General features: G+C 41.0%; 1 protein-coding gene across 2 annotated transcripts in view; it reads left to right on the forward strand.

The window, feature by feature from the left end:
* Positions 1 to 17,372, forward strand: part of ano3 (anoctamin 3) — a gene marked incomplete at its 5' end in the record, with an annotated part of 34,409 nt that extends 17,037 nt beyond the window's left edge. For both annotated transcript variants that reach the window (XM_080504472.1, XM_080504471.1), the window contains 19 exons: positions 3,280 to 3,414; positions 3,992 to 4,098; positions 6,493 to 6,548; positions 6,681 to 6,802; positions 8,479 to 8,613; positions 8,750 to 8,846; positions 9,872 to 9,932; positions 12,376 to 12,458; positions 12,605 to 12,745; positions 13,129 to 13,293; positions 13,429 to 13,465; positions 13,557 to 13,668; positions 13,904 to 13,961; positions 14,271 to 14,368; positions 14,633 to 14,787; positions 14,944 to 15,096; positions 15,941 to 16,091; positions 16,180 to 16,369; positions 16,866 to 17,372. In XM_080504472.1, the coding sequence (XP_080360598.1) occupies positions 3,280 to 3,414; positions 3,992 to 4,098; positions 6,493 to 6,548; positions 6,681 to 6,802; positions 8,479 to 8,613; positions 8,750 to 8,846; positions 9,872 to 9,932; positions 12,376 to 12,458; positions 12,605 to 12,745; positions 13,129 to 13,293; positions 13,429 to 13,465; positions 13,557 to 13,668; positions 13,904 to 13,961; positions 14,271 to 14,368; positions 14,633 to 14,787; positions 14,944 to 15,096; positions 15,941 to 16,091; positions 16,180 to 16,369; positions 16,866 to 17,048 (2,239 nt within the window). In that variant the 3' untranslated portion in view covers positions 17,049 to 17,372. The remainder of the gene's footprint in view (positions 1 to 3,279; positions 3,415 to 3,991; positions 4,099 to 6,492; positions 6,549 to 6,680; positions 6,803 to 8,478; positions 8,614 to 8,749; positions 8,847 to 9,871; positions 9,933 to 12,375; positions 12,459 to 12,604; positions 12,746 to 13,128; positions 13,294 to 13,428; positions 13,466 to 13,556; positions 13,669 to 13,903; positions 13,962 to 14,270; positions 14,369 to 14,632; positions 14,788 to 14,943; positions 15,097 to 15,940; positions 16,092 to 16,179; positions 16,370 to 16,865) is intronic.
* Positions 17,373 to 21,629: the final 4,257 nt, after the last annotated feature.

The raw sequence follows: 21,629 nt of genomic DNA on the forward strand, positions 1-21,629 counted from the left end.
GAAACCTCACTGGTGGTATTATCATCCTACAACAATGCCTCTCTTCCTCCAGTTCATTTGTATAGAAATGTAGTTTCTTTTGTGCTTAAGCACAACAACTTAAGCTTTAACAACCACATGTTCACATGACGTTGGTGAGCCAGACTTCGCATTACAGGATATTTCCCACAAGAATTTGCTGTATTTGTAATTTCACTTGGACATTGGTTTAAAGTGGATTGGACTGGATTTAAGAAGTCGGCATTGACGCACTTTTGAAATAGTTTCATTTTTAGGTGGTCGTATATTTTCATTTCTTTTATGGAGAACTACATAAAAATCAAAACCCCGCGAGTCAGGGATGTTAAGCCTGCCAATTCATGATGGGGAATTTAAACATCAGCGAAAATGATAGAGGTCAGCGGGTTGTTTTTTTTTTTGCTTTGAATGGACTTCTTTTCAGCTTTACATATAACAGCAGCATCCACGCTATCTCACTGTCCGTTATGAAAATCATTTGGCAGAGTGCGTCAGACCCAGCCATAAAATTAAAACCACCTCTGTAACATTGTGCAGGTGCAGATTTGTCAGCCCAATGTGTAACAAACTGTAATTTACTTTGTATTCTGTGACATTCCTACTAAAACCAGTATCAGTACTGCTTCGGTTTGAGCTCCAATAGCTTGTCTGTTGGAAAGCTTTCGTTGCACATGTGCATGAATGATCTTTGACCACCTTTGCTCCTCTTCCTTCATTAAACCACTTTGATAGATACTAGATACTGACCAATACAAACAAGAAATACTCCACAACAGGCTACAATTTTGAAGATAATCAGACCCATTTGTCTTGCCAACACAATTTGCCACATTTTCTGCTAAACACATCTATCCAGATGTGTGATGAGCAGGTCATAATTTTATGATTTGAGTATATTGACATAGTCAAATTGGATAAAATGGGTCTGATACACAAGCTGCTGGAAAAAATGTCGTTTCACAGTCTTTCAACATCGGGTATTTATGAGCATTCAGTAATAGGTGGGAGGACACATTGCAGTTCGTAAGATATTTCAGAATTGAAGGAGAGGAAAGCGAAAACTTATTGCATTATTTCACACTTAAATACTCAATGCGTAATAATAACCACACTGTAACACACAGCACATGTAGTACAAAATCCCACAGACAGACACAACCGCTCGCCCACCTTTCCGGCAAAGAACAAAGCACTTCACAGCACTTCTAACTCATGTGTGAGAATGATCTGAGTCACTGTGAAGAAGGAGAACTATTATCTTTTCTGCAGAGCAGTGTTTCATCAAGCTGCTGTTCTTAAATGAAAAATATATCAGACCAGTAAATAGGCTTTATGTGTTTACTAATAGTTTGCCACGAACTGCCATCCCCCCACAGCTCTACAAATGAGCCGTGCGCAGGTTTGTGACAGCTCACTGCTTCTTCATAGCAACATTCATTCAGTGCTCCCTGAAAACGATGGGATTTTCCCCCCAAAAGCCGTATTTATATTTGTTCAGTCCAGAGCCACAGCCCCACGTATCAGTCAGAGGCCTCTCCAGACATTCAGCAGAAGCAGAGCATACATTTCCAATTCCACTCCTTCATTTAGTGATATAGATCTGAGAAAGGAGCGACTGCTTGTTATCTGATCAAATATGTACCCAGATAAAAATAGCTCAATAACCATTGAACGGACAGCCATGACATGTTTCTTTATGGAGATTCAAGGTCCCTTGAGCATAAGTCAAACAGAAGTTAGTGCCCAAGCTCATTTTTAATACCGCATCTCTTTATATCGGAGATACAGAATGTTCAGAAACTGGGTGCAAGGTATTTAGCCAACTCATGAAAGATTCATACCGAAACTGGATAGGAGACATTTAACAATCGGGGAAACAATAGAGACATTTATAAAACATGGGTGTAAGAGCTTTTACAATTGATGTGGAGCTGCCATGCACTTCAAATTAAAAACCTCTTACCACTGTGTATTTGCTAAAGTTGTTTTTTTTTGTTGCTGTCTGTGAACCCTAACACACTGCCACCATAAAAGTGGATAAATATTCAGGATGGAAACAGACTTGATTTGTTTGTTCTCTCAAGGTGACAACGACAAAGTGAGTTCTGAGGTCATTTGATATGTCACCATAAATTCAAGTGCAAACCTCCTGGAAGGTGATGGAAAAAATGAATGTACGTGTTCAATCTTCCACATTAACCTCGCCCACTTTCTGACCAATTACACAACAGTTATCGGACACACCACATGAGAAATATGTCCGCAGAGTCGCAGACAGAATGTTGAACTCCCAAAGGAGAGCGCTGAGGAAAATGTGAATCTTGTTCTTTTCTCTCAGCCACGGGAGAGAGAACAGATTTCTCTGTTTGTGTGGAGTGCAAAGAGACATCTATTTGGATAAGGTGTCATGGAAGGAGGGTTTAATAATTGATTCAAATGGAAACAGCCAAAACAACTCCCTTGAATATCTTCGACTTAAATTAATTATTCAAGCTCATTTTAATGTTGCACAGGTATATTTATACCTACTTAACACAATAACAAAGATGTCGTCCCAAAAATTAATCTCACTTCACCACAACTCATATCGCATATTAACCTCAAGGCTCCACCCATTCATTGTGTGGGGTTGTGCAATCTTTATGTTTGTCTGCGGCCTCACTTTGTGTGTCTCCTCAAGCACTCTGATATATTATTATTAGTTTGTCACTTTTTATGACGGTGGCCCTGATTAGTCTGCCTCTCCCTAATCATTTGATGATTTCCTTCAGCGTTTCATCAAGATTCGCAGGCAATCCAGAAACTTTTGGTGTTTAAAATTAGGGTGTGTGAAAACAAATGAAGATGGCAAGAATCATAATCTGGTCGTATATTGCCCCTGACAATTGGGTGTTCGTGCTAAATTTGACGCACGGCTGTGACTTCACACGGCATCACCAAGGCTATCAGGGCTGTTTATATGCGTTTTCGGTTTTGTCTTTTTAACGGCAATACAAATTAGAATATCCTAAATCATTAATCAGATGAGATTTGAGATGAGCTTTTAAATGAGATCACCTAATCTTGCGGCTTGTGACTCATGAGCACGAAAATAAGAAACGACGCGTGCGTTTGTGTCGACGTGCTTTCAGTGGCGGTTTGCGTCCATCGTGGTCACGTTGGAAGGAGACAAAAAGGGTTGAAGTCCACTGTCTCGCATAAGGAAAACAATCTTCCTGTTAATCTGTGGCGTTAATCCCGTCTCTCTGTGCGCCTGTGCAGCAGGTTTCATCTGAGATGTCGCCAGATAAAAAGCTGGCTTCCCAGAAATCCCATGAAGCTGGACAAAGAGGCCTTGCCCGACTTGGAGGAGAGCGACTGCTACACGGCTCCTTTCAGCAGAGCTCGCATGCATCAGTAAGACGGCTCGGTGCACACTCGAGCACGATGTGACAGAAGCCCATGAATGTAGTGTTGCATAATAAAGATGTCTGCACCAGCAGTGTTAGTGATATGTGTCCTGATCTGTATTCCTTAGTTTGCCTTTCATCCACGACATCCATTCACGTCTCGAGCCCTTCTGTGTAGAAACACGGAGATGAATTTCGTGACGTGACGTTTTGTATATTTTATGGCTCAAAGCCTGAACTCACGCAGCAGAGTAATGAAGACAATTTAGACATAAATAAGATGTAAAAATAGAGCATGAAATAATTGACTTCCTTCTCATTCTTGTCCATTTTTTGAGCTTCTGTGTGATAAAAGGCATAATCTTAATCTCAATTGTCAGTGAAGCATTTTCACTCGTCCTTCTCGTCTCAGCCTGGACGGCTTTAGTGAACATAATGATGCTGGGATGAACACAAACTTAATGAACTCGCCATTGTTATTGACTCAGATCGCATTGCACGCCCTGACTGGATAACAGTCATGTTATTGTAGAAAGATGAATAACTAAAGGATTTGCTGGGTTTTTTTTGTTTTTCTTTCACAGTTTCACGATCAACAACCGAGAGACGTTCTTTTCCAACTCCACCAGAAGCAGAATAGTCCATCACGTCCTGCAGCGTACCAAGTACGAGGAGGGAAAGTTAAAGATGGGTAAAGCGCCGTGTTTGATTCCTCCTCTCCTCATTCCTCACGTACTGAACAAGATTTCCAGCAGCATCCCATCAGTGGTAGAATATCTTGTGATGCATGTGTCAAACTCACGTTAGTAGAATGACAGCATAACAACTTAGGAATACTGACAGACAACTTCTAAGTGTGCTCCAAATGTTATCACAAAACAAATCACAAGAGCCTTGAAATAATCACATTTGAGGCTTTTTTTACGTAACTGATGGTAAAAATCACAATTTCAAATCTTACTACTCCCCTCATGATGTGACTTCCATGCTAAAGCCCTTTCAAGCGGTCATTGCTGCATCACTGAAAGCCGGGGTTACTTTAGAAGAGACATTTAAAAAAAAAAAAAAGTTACTTGAGAAAGTGACTTGTGTGTTTTACTTTTTTTCAGTTATTTAGAATGTCTTAATAGTCTGTTTTTAACTTTAAAAGGAACAAATAACAAGGCCAACCACCTTATTTCATTAAGGTGTTGAGTTACTATTGCATTTTTGCCAATTTGTGACATTACAATAATGAAGTACTTATAAGGTGTTATTCCCAACGCTCTCGGTCGTGAGTGAAACCCGACTTTGACCAAGAGTGAACTGGGATCGCTTCCTTTGGAAGCTTTGGTTTGATGACGCATTAAAGAAAGTAGGTGGATGGAGTTTAGGAGAATGTAATCAGTGAGAAAGCTGCAGCGTTGACAGCTGAAATAGAAGTACTTCATGTTTTATTTTCTATTGAAGTAGAAAACCAGAGTGATAGCAGGGTGGTGGGAGGAATAATGTTTGAGGGTTTTCTGTGTTATGATTAAAACATGAACTGCCGCCGAGTGGCTGTTGTTGTCCAACCCGAGGTTGACCTTTCCTCTCCTTCTGGGCGATGTTATTCTGTTCTGTTTGTAGTAGCGTCAGTGTCGCTAAAACCATCCATTCACTCCCACTCTGCTATCTCGTCTGACTGCTGCCAACATGCTTTGCTGATTGAAGTTTGGGCTGGAAATGCTGGATCGGATTCCCCATTAATATTTTAATACTGTTGACCATTTTGCTTTCCAACAAATAAGATCAGCTCAGTCACAAGTGAGGAAAAATCCTTTCCAAATCCATCTTTTTCTGGCTCCTGCTCTCCCCTATCTACAGTTTCAGTCAAAGGATGATTAAGTACAAGACTGCACTGTTGTCATACAAAAATAACCGTTTTCCTACAGTGTGGTAACGTCATTGAGAGATTCAGAATAAACCTATGACAAGCATACCTGGTTCTGAATGAGGAATGAAGTTGAAAATAATAGGAAATACCAATAATGTAAAGAGGTTTCTTGCCCAATGGGCTCAAACAAGGTTATAAACTAATTATAGTGCTGAGAAAGAAAGAAAGTGATACAGGTTTCTTGACTGTTTTCTTGTATTTGATGCTTGTTTGATCATTTATTTATTTTTGTGTTTGGAGTGGGCTACTCTTCTATTTTTTTGGAGATAGTTAGATCTTATAAGATGGATATGCTTTATAGATTATTTGAATTAAACTGAATTAATAGGGAGTGGAAATGATCACTGTCATGTTCACTCCAGTGCCCAGGCTGCAGTTTAGGAAACATCTAGATTGGGGGCTTTTAGGGATGGTTGTTTGTCTAACGTGCTCTTTTACTTGTCAGTTTTTACACGAAAGAAGGCTGAAATATAAATTAATATTGAATTTAAAGATGTAAATGTAATGTAAATATACTGACGATAAATATGATTAATAAAATAAACTGTGATGAAGAAATATATAAGTAAAATTTATGAATGTTGCAGGTTTACGTGGGGACCTTTGAAGTAAAAGCCTGTAATGAGCACACATCTAATATATTTTTATTACATGTGATTCTCAACAGCTGTTCCCAACAAAATCTTTCCATGTAAAAATCTTTTGGATGTTTGTCATGGATCAAAATGTCAAAAATCAAGATCAAAAATTGTATTTTCAAGTGCTTGTAGCTGTTTGGAGTGTTTGAAGCTTGTCGCTTCCATCCATCCATCTATTCGCACATTTCCACGGCACACTTTATCCAGACAAGGGTCACAGAGGGCTGGAATGAAGAGACACCCTGGACAGGTAGCTACTCCATCAGAGAGCACAGAGAGACAATCTGACTCACCACTTCAGCTCACGATCATCTCTTTGGATTGTGTGAGGAAACGAGTACCAGCACAGGGAGAAAAATGCAAACGCCACACAGAAAAGCACCCACCGGGTTAAACCAGGTGCTAACCGCTGCCCCGCCGCACTCTCTTTGAATTACTGTCAATTACGACGCGACTGAATTTTTAACGTGTCTGGGCTGTTTTATGCGTTCGTCTTTTAATGTGTCTTTTAACCTGTTTTGTCCTGCGGCAGGTATCAACCGGTTATTGGGCAACAACACTTATGAGGCTGCCTTTCCTCCACACGAGGTGAGATGTTTGAGGTTTTTATTGTAATTGTGCTGAGAAACTGCACAGATTTAAATTATTCATAAAATGCTTTTCAAGAGTCTGCAGATTTCTCTTATAATTGTGAGCCTGATGACTCTTTTGTGTGATCAGGGCGGTTACAAAAGCAGGCATCCTATTAAGACGCACGGTGCCCAGAACCACAGGCATCTTCTGTATGAGCGCTGGGCCCGCTGGGGGATCTGGTACAAATATCAGCCTCTGGACCTCATCAGGTAATCAGCTTTGAAGCCTGTTTTATAATATCACAAGCTGGTTTCTACTAACATTCATACAACACTGTGTCCTGATTATGATCCTGGATTCTTGCCTTAATTATTTTCGTGAGGTTTGTTTAAATGGAGCACAGAGTAACCCAGTTATTTGTGTGGCTGCATGCGCTTCATGATTGCCGGCCTCTGATGAGGCGCTGGCTCGTCTATCACTTCTCAGGCTCCCCACTGACTGCGTCTGTTATTTCTGAACCGATGGAGCTATTTTAGGACCTGAGACTGAACTCACTTATAGTTTGCTGCTGCTTTGGTAGATCCGTATTTTCTGTATCCGTCACACTTCTCTTTCCCACCATTTCACAAATGTGAGGTGAATGATTTTGTTCGAAGTTTTGTCGAAATGTTTTGTCGTCGGTCGCCGCAGCCGATCATGTTAAGTTCACTCTATACTTGGCTAATCATATATTGGATGTCCTTCTTGCTGTATGTTTAGCTCTTCATCCAATCCACTACCAGGAGGGATTAAAGAAAAAAATCGGTTCAAATGAACAAGTGTAAAACTTTTCAACGATCCCAGGACTTCATGTAAAGACGTATCAGACTTTTCACAGTGAAACCCTTCGACTCCTCCTTATTGTAAATCGTGTCTCAAAAACACCTCACTCAGACGTTATCGCTCAACACAAGCAAGCAACAAATTACATCCTGCATGCATGTGATCCCCGTCAGTATATTCATGGCTGAGCAGGCAGTTCCAGTGTTGTTCGGTCTGTGACACGATGATGATTACAACCGTACAACCGCCAGGAGAGTTTCTCTTCCCACTTCACACCACCTCTGCTATTGTTCATTGTATGAAATACAGGAGAAGGGATATAATACAAGTTTATTTCCATCTACCAGCATACACTGTTATCCTGATGGATTTTCAGTTTTCTGTATGGATAGTATAATAATAATAATCATTTTGGAATCGTGGTTTAAATTGTGGTTTAGATATTGTCTTGAATAGAATATGTGTCCATGATTTAGGATGGCAACATTTGTTCCTAAACAGTAAAGATACATAAATCTTCTGCGTAAAGTGATGAAAGTGCATTACCAGGAGGCTAATTATGAATACTGTGAGGTGAAATTCAAATATGGCTGTCAAAACCAGAATGTTAAAAAAAAAATAATAATAATTAAATTAAACCTTTGTGTCTCTGAAGGAAAAAAAAGCTTTCAAAGCACTGAAGTTGTTTTTGTAGCTGCTCTATTTGTGGCCTCGCTTTACCAGTTTGAGATAATTTGGACTGTGTGCGATCCCACGTTGCAAAAAAATGACTAACCATGTCATAAAATGTCTTAATGTGTATTACTCATCCAGTTTTGTGTAAACAATTTTATTACTAAGATATTTCTGAGCGCACCAGCGTCTCACCTGAAACAGAACTGCATCACGAGAACAGTTTTGAAACAAGTGTTTTGCTCAGCGGGCAACTTGACAGCTGTGGTTTCAGAGAAAGACAGTTATAGATTGATTTGCGACCGCGGCATTAAACTGTGTGACCTTTAAATCCAACAGCTTTCCAATCTGTCTGGCCACCGTGACCACCTCACTGATCTGTGGACCTTTAATTACTGTCAACACGGTTTATTGGTGAGTTTTTACCACCTTGTCTCTTTTTCTCCCTCAGGCGATACTTTGGCGAGAAAATCGGTCTCTACTTTGCGTGGTTGGGCTGGTACACTGGCATGCTGATCCCTGCTGCTCTGGTTGGCGTTTTTGTCTTCCTCTATGGTCTCTTCACTATGGACTCCAGCCAAGTCAGGTCAGCTCCACGAGCAAAGGGATTGAGCGGAGTATTTTCTTTGACATGCTGGTTGTGTGAGTGCAGAGGGAGCGATTTGAAATGAGTGCTGTGTTATTGATCGTCACTGTGACTTTCTGATGTTTTGTCTCACCAGCAAAGAGATTTGTGAAGCCAACACCACCATCATGTGTCCAATGTGTGAGGAGACCTGTGAGCCGTGGACACTGAGTGACAGCTGTGTTTACGCTAAGGTGAGTGCGGCTGCCAGGCTCGTTCAAACCGCTTCTAACTTGAATTTATGCTGCAACCTTGTTAAGGTTACGGAATTAAGAAAGTTGTATTTTGATGAGTTTGGTTCCACAAGATTAAAATGTATTAAGAAAATCAATCTTCTCTTTAATGTTAATGTTTAAATATAAAGTTACGACTGTGATGCAAAAAGGTTTTAACAATGTATGTGTAAATATGTAAATATCCTTATGCAAATATCATGAACCCCAAATGTATTCCCAATAGAACACGGTGCACATATCCAATGATGACAATTGTACATTTGCATGAAAGTGTTTAGCGCATTTGGAAATGTATGAAAACAATGTTGTCACAGGGTCATGTATAGAATATTATTATATTCTGAGAGACTTTAGTAATCTTAACTCACCGATATGGTTGTGAACTCCGTACCAGCCAGTAGTGTTGAGTGAAGCAAGCTCAGATCTGTGTTGCTCCTCTGCCAACTTCTTCGAGATGCACTGTTGCCGGCAAATTCAAAACAATGTACTGTTCTCATGAAATACTTTAAATGATATGTTGTTTTTTTGTGGTATACAGTATTGTTCATAAGGTCCTTTTTTTGAGGGCATCAAAAATGTGCATCGTGTTCTAATTTACACCTTACACATCGTCCTGATCTTTTCAGAAATATATCTGTACAAAATCTGTAGATTCTGCACTTTTACATACAGTGTGCTCAATAAATATGAGTTTTGTAGGTTTTTAACACATTTGTCACCAGTAAACAGAGCCAGCCTCTAACCCACCTGCTTCCAACTTCTGCTGAACTGAACTAATCAGCAGATGCCTGCAGCTCATGATTTCTGAACAGGTGCATCGATGTTGTTATCTAGTTCCTGCTGGATGTCTTATTACATTTCCAGCTGCTATTTTATGAGCGGTTATTTGTGAAGACCTGTTGATCGTCACGGAGCGCCAACATTTTTTATTTGCAGCTGCTGAAATTGCCAGTTAAATAATAAAGTTGTGTTTGTATCTGTAGGTGACCTATCTGTTTGACAACGGCGGCACGGTCTTCTTTGCAATCTTCATGGCGATCTGGGGTAGGCACACCATCTTCCTTTGTGGACCTTGACTGATAGTGTGAGATTTGCTCTCTGCGCCGTACAAACACTCCTGGACTATGACTCAGTGCAATCATTTATGCCCAAGCTTCAATTCTTTCTCGCCTGAACATATTAGGCTTTTCAGTGGGGAATTTAGAGCAGTAAACAGTCTGTAGTGCAAGTTACACAGGTATTCACTCTGCAGTGTAGTGTATTTTACACTGAATAAATCATGGTCAGCTCTCCCTGATGGAACATCTGCACTTACACTTCCCGTGCCGTCCTGAAGTAATTAGTCAGATAATTAAGCATTTCCCCAAAAGGGGAGTTATCATGCGACCGTCAGGTTCGTGGAATTGCACCATGATATTGGTATATTGCAGCTATGGCTCCCACAGCAATAATATCCTTGTAATGTAGAGATTGAACATCGCTGTGCAGCGTTTTGGCTCGGATCCATCTCACTGCCAGCATGAGAAATAATCACCTGTGCCAGAGGGAGCTCTTGGCACACTGTGCGCTGGGTTTTGGGCTAAACGAAGGCTAAGAGAAGCTAGAAAGCCAAAGAAGGTCCAGCCAGCTGCACTGGCTGAGGTTTGTAGCTCTGAATCCTGCATGAGGGCTTTTGGCAATGTAGGACGAAGTAGGAGCACTGCGCCACTGAGAGAGTGCACTTGAGGTCTCGTGTGAGTGTGCGATAGACATAAAAAAAAAAAAATTGGTTGGCCCGGGGGAATGAATGTGGGCATCTGAAAAAGCTGCATTTCTCTCTGTTTCAAAGAAAAGTGGGACAAGCTATAATAAAATGTTAGCATTTTTAACAGCAGTCAAAGTTGTTCTGAGTGACATGTCGGGTTTCTTGTGCTTTTTAAGGACACTGCTCCTTTGTGCATCCCGAGTGTCTCTCTATTGCCTCTGTCTGCCTTCAGTTAGATCACAGAACATCACAGGATGAGTCCAACAAAGAATTCCATCATCGATTATTCATCTGCAGATAATATACGTGATTAAACATTTGGTCTTAAACGTTGCCAGAGAACTGTGAAATTGTTTGCTACAATTCCTGACAGCCTGAGATTTGCTTGGATTTGCTTGGTTTTCTCTGACCAGCTGTCCAAAATCCAAAAATTTAATTATTTTTTTTCTAAAACAAATATAATGAAACGAGACAATTACTTTTCCTATAACAAATGATTGGAACTGCCTCATATTTAGTGTTTTTTTGGGGGGAAAATGACTGTTATTGAAATAGTTGGCGAACATTCTATCGATGTTATCCAAAGAATTGTTTACTTAAACATGCTAATACGTGGAAAACCTTCATCTCCGATCTACTATGAGGCTGCACTGCTCTAAAATACTCATGTGAATTTTTATCAAGTGTTTCCAGCTGAAGAACAGAATGCATGATGTGTATGCCTAAAACAAAACAAAAATCAGACTGAATCAGTATTATGTGGTTATTTAGCGCTGTCCATCACAGTTTGTACATGATTATACTCGTATTTATAAGTAGCTTTCAGTGGTACTTTCTTTCACACATTCTAACACAAACATTGCTTGCGAATGTGTGTACCACAACCTTTTATAAAAGCCTTTATCTACATTGTTAATGAGAACACAATTGAGGTAATATGTTACTCTAATGCAATGTGTCTCTCTCTCTGTTCTGTTATGCCATAGATGTGTTTGCAGTCCCTCAATAAATATCGGCTGACCTTCATGAGAACAAAATGCACATCAGTGGTTTATTGCAGCTGTTTTTCTGCTGTTTCATTTTCTCAAGTTTGCATTTTCTTCATTAATCTGTTTCAAGAACAGGTATTGTGCTGATTTGCGCAACACGGTTGAGAACAGTATCCCTCCTATAAGGAGCATGTGCAGTGAAAGTGTTAAATTTTCACATAGCTTGAACTTAATGTCAGTCAATAGACAGACCCACACAGTGCACAGACACAGTGCACCTGCTCGTTAAACTCTATTGCTTATTTTAAAGAAATGACCAGTAACTCTATTCAAATGATAGTTTTTGTGATCAACACCAAAAAGTTTTTTTTTTTTTTTTACAGAAAATCTAAATTTTGTTATGTGTGTGTTCTAACTCGCCTGCAGAGTGACGTCTACACTCAGGGATTTTTGTTTTTTGGGGGGGGTTTTTTCCAAGAAAATGGGGCTCATGTACAAACATTATACATGTAAAGTCCCTCTTCTGGTGCCACTTTTCTTTATCTTTGCCTTGAAAGCAGTGAAGTGTGTGGACTGATGGCTGTAATCATTTTCTTCAATGGTCTATGAAAATCCCCGCCGCCTATGTTTCACACAGCATATCTGACCGTGAGGTTTGTTCACTCCACTGAGCCGCCCTCTCTGCAGTCACTCAAACGGCGTCGGACGTATCAAAGTTGATCAATAACATGATTGATTCCTGACTCCTCTGCAGCCACAGTATTCCTGGAGTTCTGGAAAAGGAGACGAGCGGAGTTGACTTACGACTGGGATCTCATCGATTGGGAGGAGGAAGAGGTACGTCAGCGATATCCTCAAATAGCTGTCATATCATTTGATTAACCCACGGTTTTGCGTTGTTCGTGCAGCCGTACCTCTGCAACTGACACCACTTCATCAGCTTCAGTTTAATGGCCCGTACTGGAATCTGTGTTGTTGAGCAGGAGGAGCTGAGGCCGCAGTTTGAAGCCAAGTACTCTCGTGTGGAGAGGGTCAACCCCATCTCTGGCAAGCCCGAACCTTTCCAGCCCTTCTCAGACAAACTGAGCCGGCTCATGGTGTCTGTGTCCGGAATCTTCTTCATGGTAAACCCCTTTGATCGTTGAATGAGCTGCACCCCTTTGGGAACCACAATCACAGTATGGTCACCTTTGAATCGTCAAGATGTGTTAGCAGTGGTGTAACACCGCCCTCTACTGGAAAACTAATGTAAATGATGAGTTTTGACCATCTGATGGCCCAATCGCTCTTGTTTCCATATAAGATACAGTCCATAAACAGTTTTTCCTTATGTTTCATTATGTTTATAATACCACAATCCATACGTTGAACTATTTTGCTGCTCGATAATTATTGGTTACAAAATACAATCTTTTCTGCTCAAACTGAAGTGTTTATCTGTCACTGAGCAGAAGACTTGTCAATTCATATTCACATTTTCTTTTCTGCTTCCTTCATCTCCTGTCAGATTTCTCTTGTTCTGACGGCCGTGTTTGCCGTTGTGGTGTTCCGTCTCATTGCGATGGAAAAGTTTGCCTCCTTCAACTGGCACTTTGTGAAGAAGAACTGGCAGTTCGCCACCTCTGGCACGGGCGTCTGCATCAACTTTATGATCATCATGTCCCTCAACGTGGTAGGTGTCTGAACAAGCATCATCTGACACTTTCACATTTATGTACCAACAAATGTTGTTTAACCACGCACAGACTTGTGTGTCTTCTTTGCGTCTCTTTCTCATGATAGTTACCCTCTTTTTTCCTTCTGTCAGGTGTATGAAAAGGTGGCTTATTTGCTCACAAATTTAGGTGAGTGTCGCATGCGTTTATGTTTTTATGTCTTGATTCTCAAATGGTTGCGCTTGCATTTACTTTTTCACCGCTTTGCCTCCCCCTGCAGAGCACCCGCGGACAGAGTCAGAGTGGGAGAACAGCTTCGCTCTGAAGATGTTCCTCTTCCAGTTTGTTAATCTAAACAGCTCCACTTTTTACATCGCTTTCTTCCTTGGAAGGTATGCTGGCTTCCAGAAACTTTGTTGTTCCAGTTTGCAAGTAATTTAATGAGGGACTGTGTTTAAAATCCTCCTGCCAAGAATGTGTTCCTCTTCCTTTCCACTTGCAAAATACTATTTCATATAGAAATGTCACGAAGCTGCAGTTTAAACACCTTTTTTGTCCTGCTTTGAGATTATTAGTATTTTTCTGATTGAATTTCACGACTAATGTTTCCAATCTCAATTTGTTCAGGTTTGCTGGCAGGCCTGGAAAATATAATAAACTGTTTAATCGATGGAGGCTGGAAGAGGTGAGTTCAATTAGCTGTCAATGTAGCAGATGATTATTGTAGCGATGATTGGGCTCATTACTGCTTTGTGCTTGGGGATGTATTTACAAATTTCATGCAATTAATTTTTATATTGCTGTGCGTGTGTATGTTAGCGTTTGAACCATTAATCTCTTTCATAATTACTGGGATTTTCGGTTTTTCACGAACAAATAACAGAATAGGATCACATATGGCTTTATCGTTGCTTGAAATGATCAGGCGTGAAATATTAATGTTACACTGGTGTTTCAGTTATTCTTGTTTTGATTGAAATATTGTTTTTCCCAGTGTCATCCAAGCGGCTGTTTGATTGACCTCTGCCTGCAAATGGGGGTCATCATGTTCTTCAAACAGATTTGGAACAACTTCATGGAGCTCGGTTATCCGTATGTAAAAAGTTATGATAATCATGCGGTTCTTTCTTAATTTTATAATTTTTTTTAAATTCTTAATGCTTTGGATTGGAGTGAATGGCATTTTTCATACCATATGCAGTTTCTCTCTATAGTTTTGTAGCTCATCTGCATATGAAAAGACTTCTCTCTTGCAAAAAACCCTCCCAATCGTCTTGTAAAACACTTCCTGCAGTGCTCATTGCATTGTCAAAAATAATTGCCTTGAGTTGACAGTTATCGTCTTAAATTTTTAAGCTTGCTGCAGAACTGGTGGTCTCGTAGGAAGATGAAGAAAAGCGGTGGCGGAGGACAGAACGTAGAGAATAAAACTCAACTTCCACAGTGGGACAAAGACTGGAATCTCCAGCCGATGAATGCTCACGGACTGGTAGACGAATACCTTGAAATGGGTAAACCTTCACACTGCTTTGAATTGCTGTTGTTGATCCTTTCCAAAGAATGAAATTATCCATGTAAATTATAGCTATTATCTGGTTCGTGGTTGCGTTTTTGTTGTTGTTTTTTTTTAACCAGTGCTGAGGTCCACACTGTATTTTCCTTTGCAGTTCTCCAGTTTGGCTTCACCACCATCTTTGTAGCGGCGTTCCCGCTCGCGCCGCTCCTCGCTCTGCTCAACAACATCATTGAGATTCGTCTTGATGCCTACAAGTTTGTCACTCAGTGGAGGAGACCCATGCCCGCCCGAGCCACCGATATAGGTCTCTGTGTCACTCTGTGTAACTCACACACTGTCACCTTTATTTTTAGATCAAGGACACTTTTTTTTTTTAAGCATTAACATGTCGCTAAGCCCATCCTATGGAGATGTGTATGTTGGCATAACCAACCCTTCTGTGCTGCCATATGTTATGCTTCCCCGACCAGCCCTTCTTCCCATACGATCACAAACATCAAGCTGCCATGTGATGTATGCCCAAATGCTTCATGTGGCTCATTCCCCTGTAATTAAAGGAAAAATTCATCCTGAAACATTTAGAAACTCTTCAGCTGAAATGGACACGTTTGGTGTCAGTTTAACAGACTCAAAGGGCAAAGCTTCTTTGTTGGTTTAAGCTGGAATTTTCAAAACAATTACAAGTATAAGAGATTACAGAAAAGGATGACTTTTCGACATAATTATTCTCAATGCTGGCAACAAAGATTTTATGTGCTAAGTTCACAAACTACCTGCTTGCATGGCTATTTATGTGCATGCTGAAGCTTTTAGTCCTTTTACCAATGCCGTTGCGTCTTATTCTGGTAAATAATTTATTGGAAATAAGTAAATGGAGCACAGGGAGGGAGAACCAGGAGAACTACTCTACTCACAAGCCTAAATAACAAATATTGAGCCAAAGTGAGTGCTGAGATGTGCTAATCAGCACAAATCAGTTATTGGACAATAGAAATTATTGTTTTCAACTGAAATTTAGTTTCGAACAGATGAATCTCTTAATTAGTGGATGGTTAGAGAGCTTAAGCATGCTTTGTCATTAAAAACAAGTGGCTTTTATCAATAAAACGGTCACTCTCAAAACTGTCTCACTTTCCCGTGGATTGCAGGTATCTGGCATGGGATTCTCGAAGGCATCGGTGTGCTGGCAGTCATCACCAACGCCTTCGTCATCGCCATCACCTCAGACTACATCCCTCGCTTCGTTTACGCCTTCAAATACGGCCCCTGCGTGGACAAAGGACACCACCATGCGGACGAGTGAGCATTAAAAATGATGTGGACGCTTTAAGTGATTGCGGCGGGTCGTCGGCTGCTGGTTGTGTGACGGCCTCTCCTTTGTGATCAGGTGTTTGCGAGGTTACATGAACAGCAGCCTGTCCGTGTTCGACATGGGTGAGCTGGTGAACAGCAGCCTGTCCAGATACTGCAGGTACAGAGACTACAGAGCGCCGCCGTGGAGTTCGGTGCCGTACGAGTTCACTCTGCAGTTCTGGCACGTCCTGGCTGCCAGGCTGGCATTCATCATCGTGTTTGAGGTCTGTCTTCACTCCCCACTTCTTTCTCTGTGTTTACAAGCACAGCAAGCAGCTCAAACTTAATCCACTTACAGTTTTTTCCACTTTCAGTTAGTCTCGATATTATTTGACACTTAGTGTTTTTCCTCGTTTTAATAATTCCCGTGCTGTCATGTGCTAAAAATATGTCTGACAGCCTGCTTTATAGTGGTTTAATTAAATCACGTTTTTAAAAATAAACCTGAGAAATTCAGAACAAAGATTTTAAATGTAAATGACTTGCACCAACAAACACAGAATTTCCTTATTTCTTAGCAAGGATTTTTCTCCCAACCCTGCCATGTGCATAGATAGAAACAGACTGAGCATAGAAAACAATATGGGGCATACAAAGTTTGTTGTACTGCAGTCTGTGTATTTTCTTTTGCATGCACGGTGAATTATTCAGCACACACTGGCAGCTAAAGCATGCAAGTTCTCTGAATGATAACTGATAAAAGATTCATGCTTCCTTCAGCACCTGGTGTTTGGGATCAAGTCCTTTATAGCATACCTCATACCGGACATGCCGAAGGATCTCTGCGACCGCATGAGGAGGGAGAAATACCTGATGCAGGAGATGATGTACGAAGCGGAACTGGAACACCTGCAGAAGGAACGGAAGAAGAATGGAAGGCGATATCACCACGAATGGCCTTAGCTTCACCACTTTACCACCCTCCCATAGCTCCCCACGTCTCCACTACACGCCGCGCAGCCCTCAGCTCACAGGCACAACCTCGTCCGACTGCTTGTTGATGTGTTTTAGCTTTGGGAGTCTATCCTCACTGATTCTGTACACCAAAGACACCCTCTTATGATCTTCCCTATTGACCTAAAGCCTTTCTGGCTTCAGCCCAAGCTTCTGACCATAGCGCCCTTCCACACCATCTGCTACACGCCCTGGGTTTTGGCCCCAAACCCTTCCTGCCCCACCCTAAATCTCATCCAGCAGGTCGCCCTTGTGCTGTGTCATGGCTTCAGTGGGAAAACCTTTGCAATTGTAATGTTTACTATGCAGATCAAGGGCTGCAGATCACCACTGTTCACTTTTCCAGCACCCATCCTGCAATCTTCTCTCTGTGTGGCAGCTAGCACGTCGCTTTGACTCCGCAGTCCGGTGCCGCTGGCAGCATGACCATGTTGTTTCTCTCCACGAGCATCGGCGAACATCTTCCGTTCATGTGACAGCGCTGCGGTGGCACCTCACCTTTCATTTAGATTTTCTTTTCTCGTTGCAATAGTGATTCTGGTGAAGTGGCTACCAAATAAAAACTGTGGACACTGTCCCTGCAAAGTGACTGTATATTGCTGTTGAAAGCATGCTGAATAATATCTGCAGACATTTCATAAACTAAAAACTAAAAAAAAATAAAAATAAAAAACAAACATGGAGGATGTTAACGTCCAACCATGACGAAGAATCCTCTCTAAAGTCATATAAAGTGCATGATCATACTGTTTTGTACCTTTTGATAGACCAAGTCCCTGTCTTGATGCCTGGTTCACGTGTGTCTGTACTCGGTGTGGGCTGTGCGTTGATCTCTGTGCTACTGCTGAGCTTGACTGTCCTGAGTTGAGGAAATGTGACCTTAGCGCAATTTGACTGTGCCTACAGTGTAACAATACGATTACGCACCACAATTGTTTCACCAACATCACGTGTGCCTGTTTGTGCAGCACGTGCTTTCTATTTTGAAATGCAAGAAATATTCTTTCTCCCTCTTTTTATTGTCTGACTTACTGCAAACCTTCTGAACGCTTCTTGCAAGGATTTGTTTTGGAGACGAGTCCCAACCACAGGACCTACCCAGGTCTCTGCGAACATTGACGGCAGACGTCGGAATGAGACTCCCGTCATGAACAATGTATATACTCGCATGCAGGATCCACAAATCTGCTCTTCCGTTCTGCCCTTGCGGTCTGTTTTTCATTTGCTTGTTGGAAGCCCTAAAGCGTGGTTGAAACTTGGATCACTTAGAAATAGCTGTGGCTTGGATGCTCAGCTTGCAAGAACATCCATCCACTGTTCCTCGCTCACAGCACATCCCTGCTTCTGTTCCAGTCTTTTAATGAACACACGGTCAGACGAAGTTTTAGCTCCTTTCTGACCCTCTCAAGAGGAAACTGAGAAGTTGGGATTTGTCCGATGCTCACTCATGGCATTGCCTTTTTGTTGTGGTCATTTCTGATGTGGTGGATTAGAGCAGTATGTTTTTTGCCCCGATGAACTCAGGAAAATAGGCACTATGACTGATGCATCCGTCTGTGAGGCTGAGTCAGAATCGGGATCTTTGCCTGTTTCATTCATGCTGAGATGAATAGTTCTGGAGTGCATGGATAAGATGTGATGTGGCGGCTTATTGCTTGGCGGGTAATGGAGACTCATAAACACTTCAGTACAGGTCATATTGATCAAAGGAAGGTACATGTAAACATGTTATGCAGCAGAACACTACTGTACATCCTCCCCTGAATGCATTGCGCGATAGAAAAAAAGAAGAAGCATTTTTCAGGGTTTATACATTATTTGCTTTCGTCTCTTTGTTCTTTTGCTACTTTTGTACATACATTTTAACACTTATTGCATTTTTATACTTTATTTCACATCATCAGCTCACCCGCTCTCATATTCCCACAGACAAATCAATGTCCACATTTCTCAGGTGTCCTCTGAATGTTTGCAGATGATCAACTTTTTCTTATATTTTCTAAGACGTGATCAAAGATGTCCTGCTGTTTTAGACAGATGTTTTTTGCACTGCAGTGCTTTGCTTTGACTGTCCTGCACATCCACAGCAGAATATGTGCACCTTGTTGTGTTTTTGTTTTGTTTCGTTTCGTTTTGAATAATCTAACGGTGACGTATCAAACAGATCATGCATCCCCAAGTGTCGTTAGTGAGACACACTGTGTAACGACAGAGAGAGTGAGAACGAGAGAGAAAGAAAGAAAGAGGGAGAGAATCAATACTTGGAGAACTAGTCCAGGTTTTCAGACTATCTTCCCTGCTATGTGAACACTGAAAATCTATGCATGTTAGTATCCTCGAGTACTACTTTAATTGAAACAGATGCAGACATAAATGTACTGTACTTTGGAGTATGCATGACTTAACACGTGCGTTGAGCTGAGCTGACTTCTGCAAAGTTGTTAGCAGCGTCTTAAACATATCACCTCCCCTTTTTGTGCGTGTTGACCAGGCACGGCCTATGTTTAGGGTAGTGGTCTTCAAAGTGTGGGGCCTACCCCCAGAGAGACACTAAAGAACTTTGGGAGAGGCACAGCAAATGAAAAAAATATGAGGTGCGTGGGGATGCCGCCATTCCTCTGCATGATTTTGTTTTTAGTTTTGAGAATAAATCCTGACACAGTGTAGAGTTCTAACATATTTAAGTGTATGTATTTAACTTAGAATACTTAAAATTTTAAAGTAAGGTCAAATTTAACAGCGACAACAGCTGCAGTCTCTATAGAAAAATATATTTCAATAAAAAAAAATAAAAAAAAAGATCTATGGAGAAAGACAATTTTTGCTTTTCTAAATGTTTTTTATTGGAGCCAAGCAGCAGTTAACAATAACAATAATAATGTGATAAAAGATTAAAGAGTCCAGTGCTCAACCAAAAATACAGATTAGTGTGAGTCAAAACAGGGACAATGTGTTTGAGAATCCTCCCCCACACTTTGAAAACCCCTGGTTGAGGACATGTGTGGCAGGAGCTTTATGCAGAAAGCGTATTTTCTAAACAAGAGCGTCAAACTCCAGACAGATTAACACAGTGTGATTAATGGCGAGCCCGAGAACGACGTGAAACTCCAGACAGCACTCAGTTGGGTGTCATGATTATGCTTCACCCTTGACAGTTGAAGTGTTGAACCTTAGGAGGGAGGAGTAATTTAATGGATGAATAACCATGTGATCTTGGACGTTTCACTCGCCGAGCTACTAATCATCTCTGAACAGCTCCTCATTCGTTCACCTTCCCACTGATACAAATGCTGCACAGCGATGGGGAGATGTGTGTGTGTGTGTCTCATGCCTTCAAACCGTAGGCAATAGCACAATATAGGTATTGTATAATGAGTAATAATGGCGTGACCTTGCACATCTTTGAAACAAAATAGCAGTAGAAAAAGGGGATTAAGCTTTCTGTTCTGTGCTATGCTTCTCAGTAGGAATGTGCTTGAGCAATGATGTACTTGACGTGGAAGCACAGTGGCGTTAGCTCATAGAATTACCTGTACAATACGATGATATCAGTCGTGACATGGAGTGTACCAATAACATTGTTTACTTCGTTCCTGTTTACATGTAAAAACATACTGAGCTGTATAAAAATGATGTAACATAAAATAATTTGGATATCACTCTTTTTCTGTAATAAATCATGGATTGTATCTTTTAAATCAAACCTGCTCTCTTGGTTTTGCTTCCCCTTGCACAGTACTCTGGCCTCTGAGCCGCGTTGATATCATCTTCACCAAGTCTTCACATTTAAGCGCTTTAAATCTGCTTACGGAACAGACTGGAGCTCACTCCAACTCCGAGACTGTTTTCTTTATTTTCTCCCTCGGTATTATTAGAAACCACAAATCTTCTTGCCAGAAAGTGTTCAAATAACACATTGTTAAAGAGGCTGCGTTTCTATAGCAGACCTGCTATTTGAGCATGCAGGATTTTCCCACCATATTGTTGCTGTTTGGTGCCGCTGCTGCTCTGCCCTCACTGCTAACCACTTTTCCATTAATGTCAGGTTGGTTGACACAAATCTTTTTTTTTACGGTGAAGTCCAAACACTTGGAAAGAGGCATGCAAAGGTTTGGTTTACGCTGATGACAGATGTTCTATACTTTAATTATTTCCTCGGTTCCGTCCTAACACCCACATGGATATTTCCTTTCACGTCTCAGACGTCGCATACCAGCATAAAAACGTGCGGTTTTACGTTCTCACCAGTCTAATTAAGAAAATAGGATCTCGGCAGTGGATTTCGCTTCATTTTCCACCATACAGTGCTTGTGCTCTTCATATGGTGTGATAGATGCAGTTTTACAATAAAGCTAAATCGCTGAAATACAGGTTTGTTTGCAAAATAGCATCAAAAGTTGTATAGGAGGATCCAATTGGACTGATCTGAAAGCTGATTCTGTGGAGATAAAAACATGTTAATGTAATGTTTACTTTTTCATTTTGGTATTTCTTCTATGACCATATGATATATAACAAGCGCATGATATT

The sequence above is a fragment of the Blennius ocellaris genome (assembly GCF_963422515.1).
Source record: "Blennius ocellaris genome assembly, chromosome: 11".
Lineage (NCBI taxonomy): Eukaryota > Metazoa > Chordata > Actinopteri > Blenniiformes > Blenniidae > Blennius > Blennius ocellaris.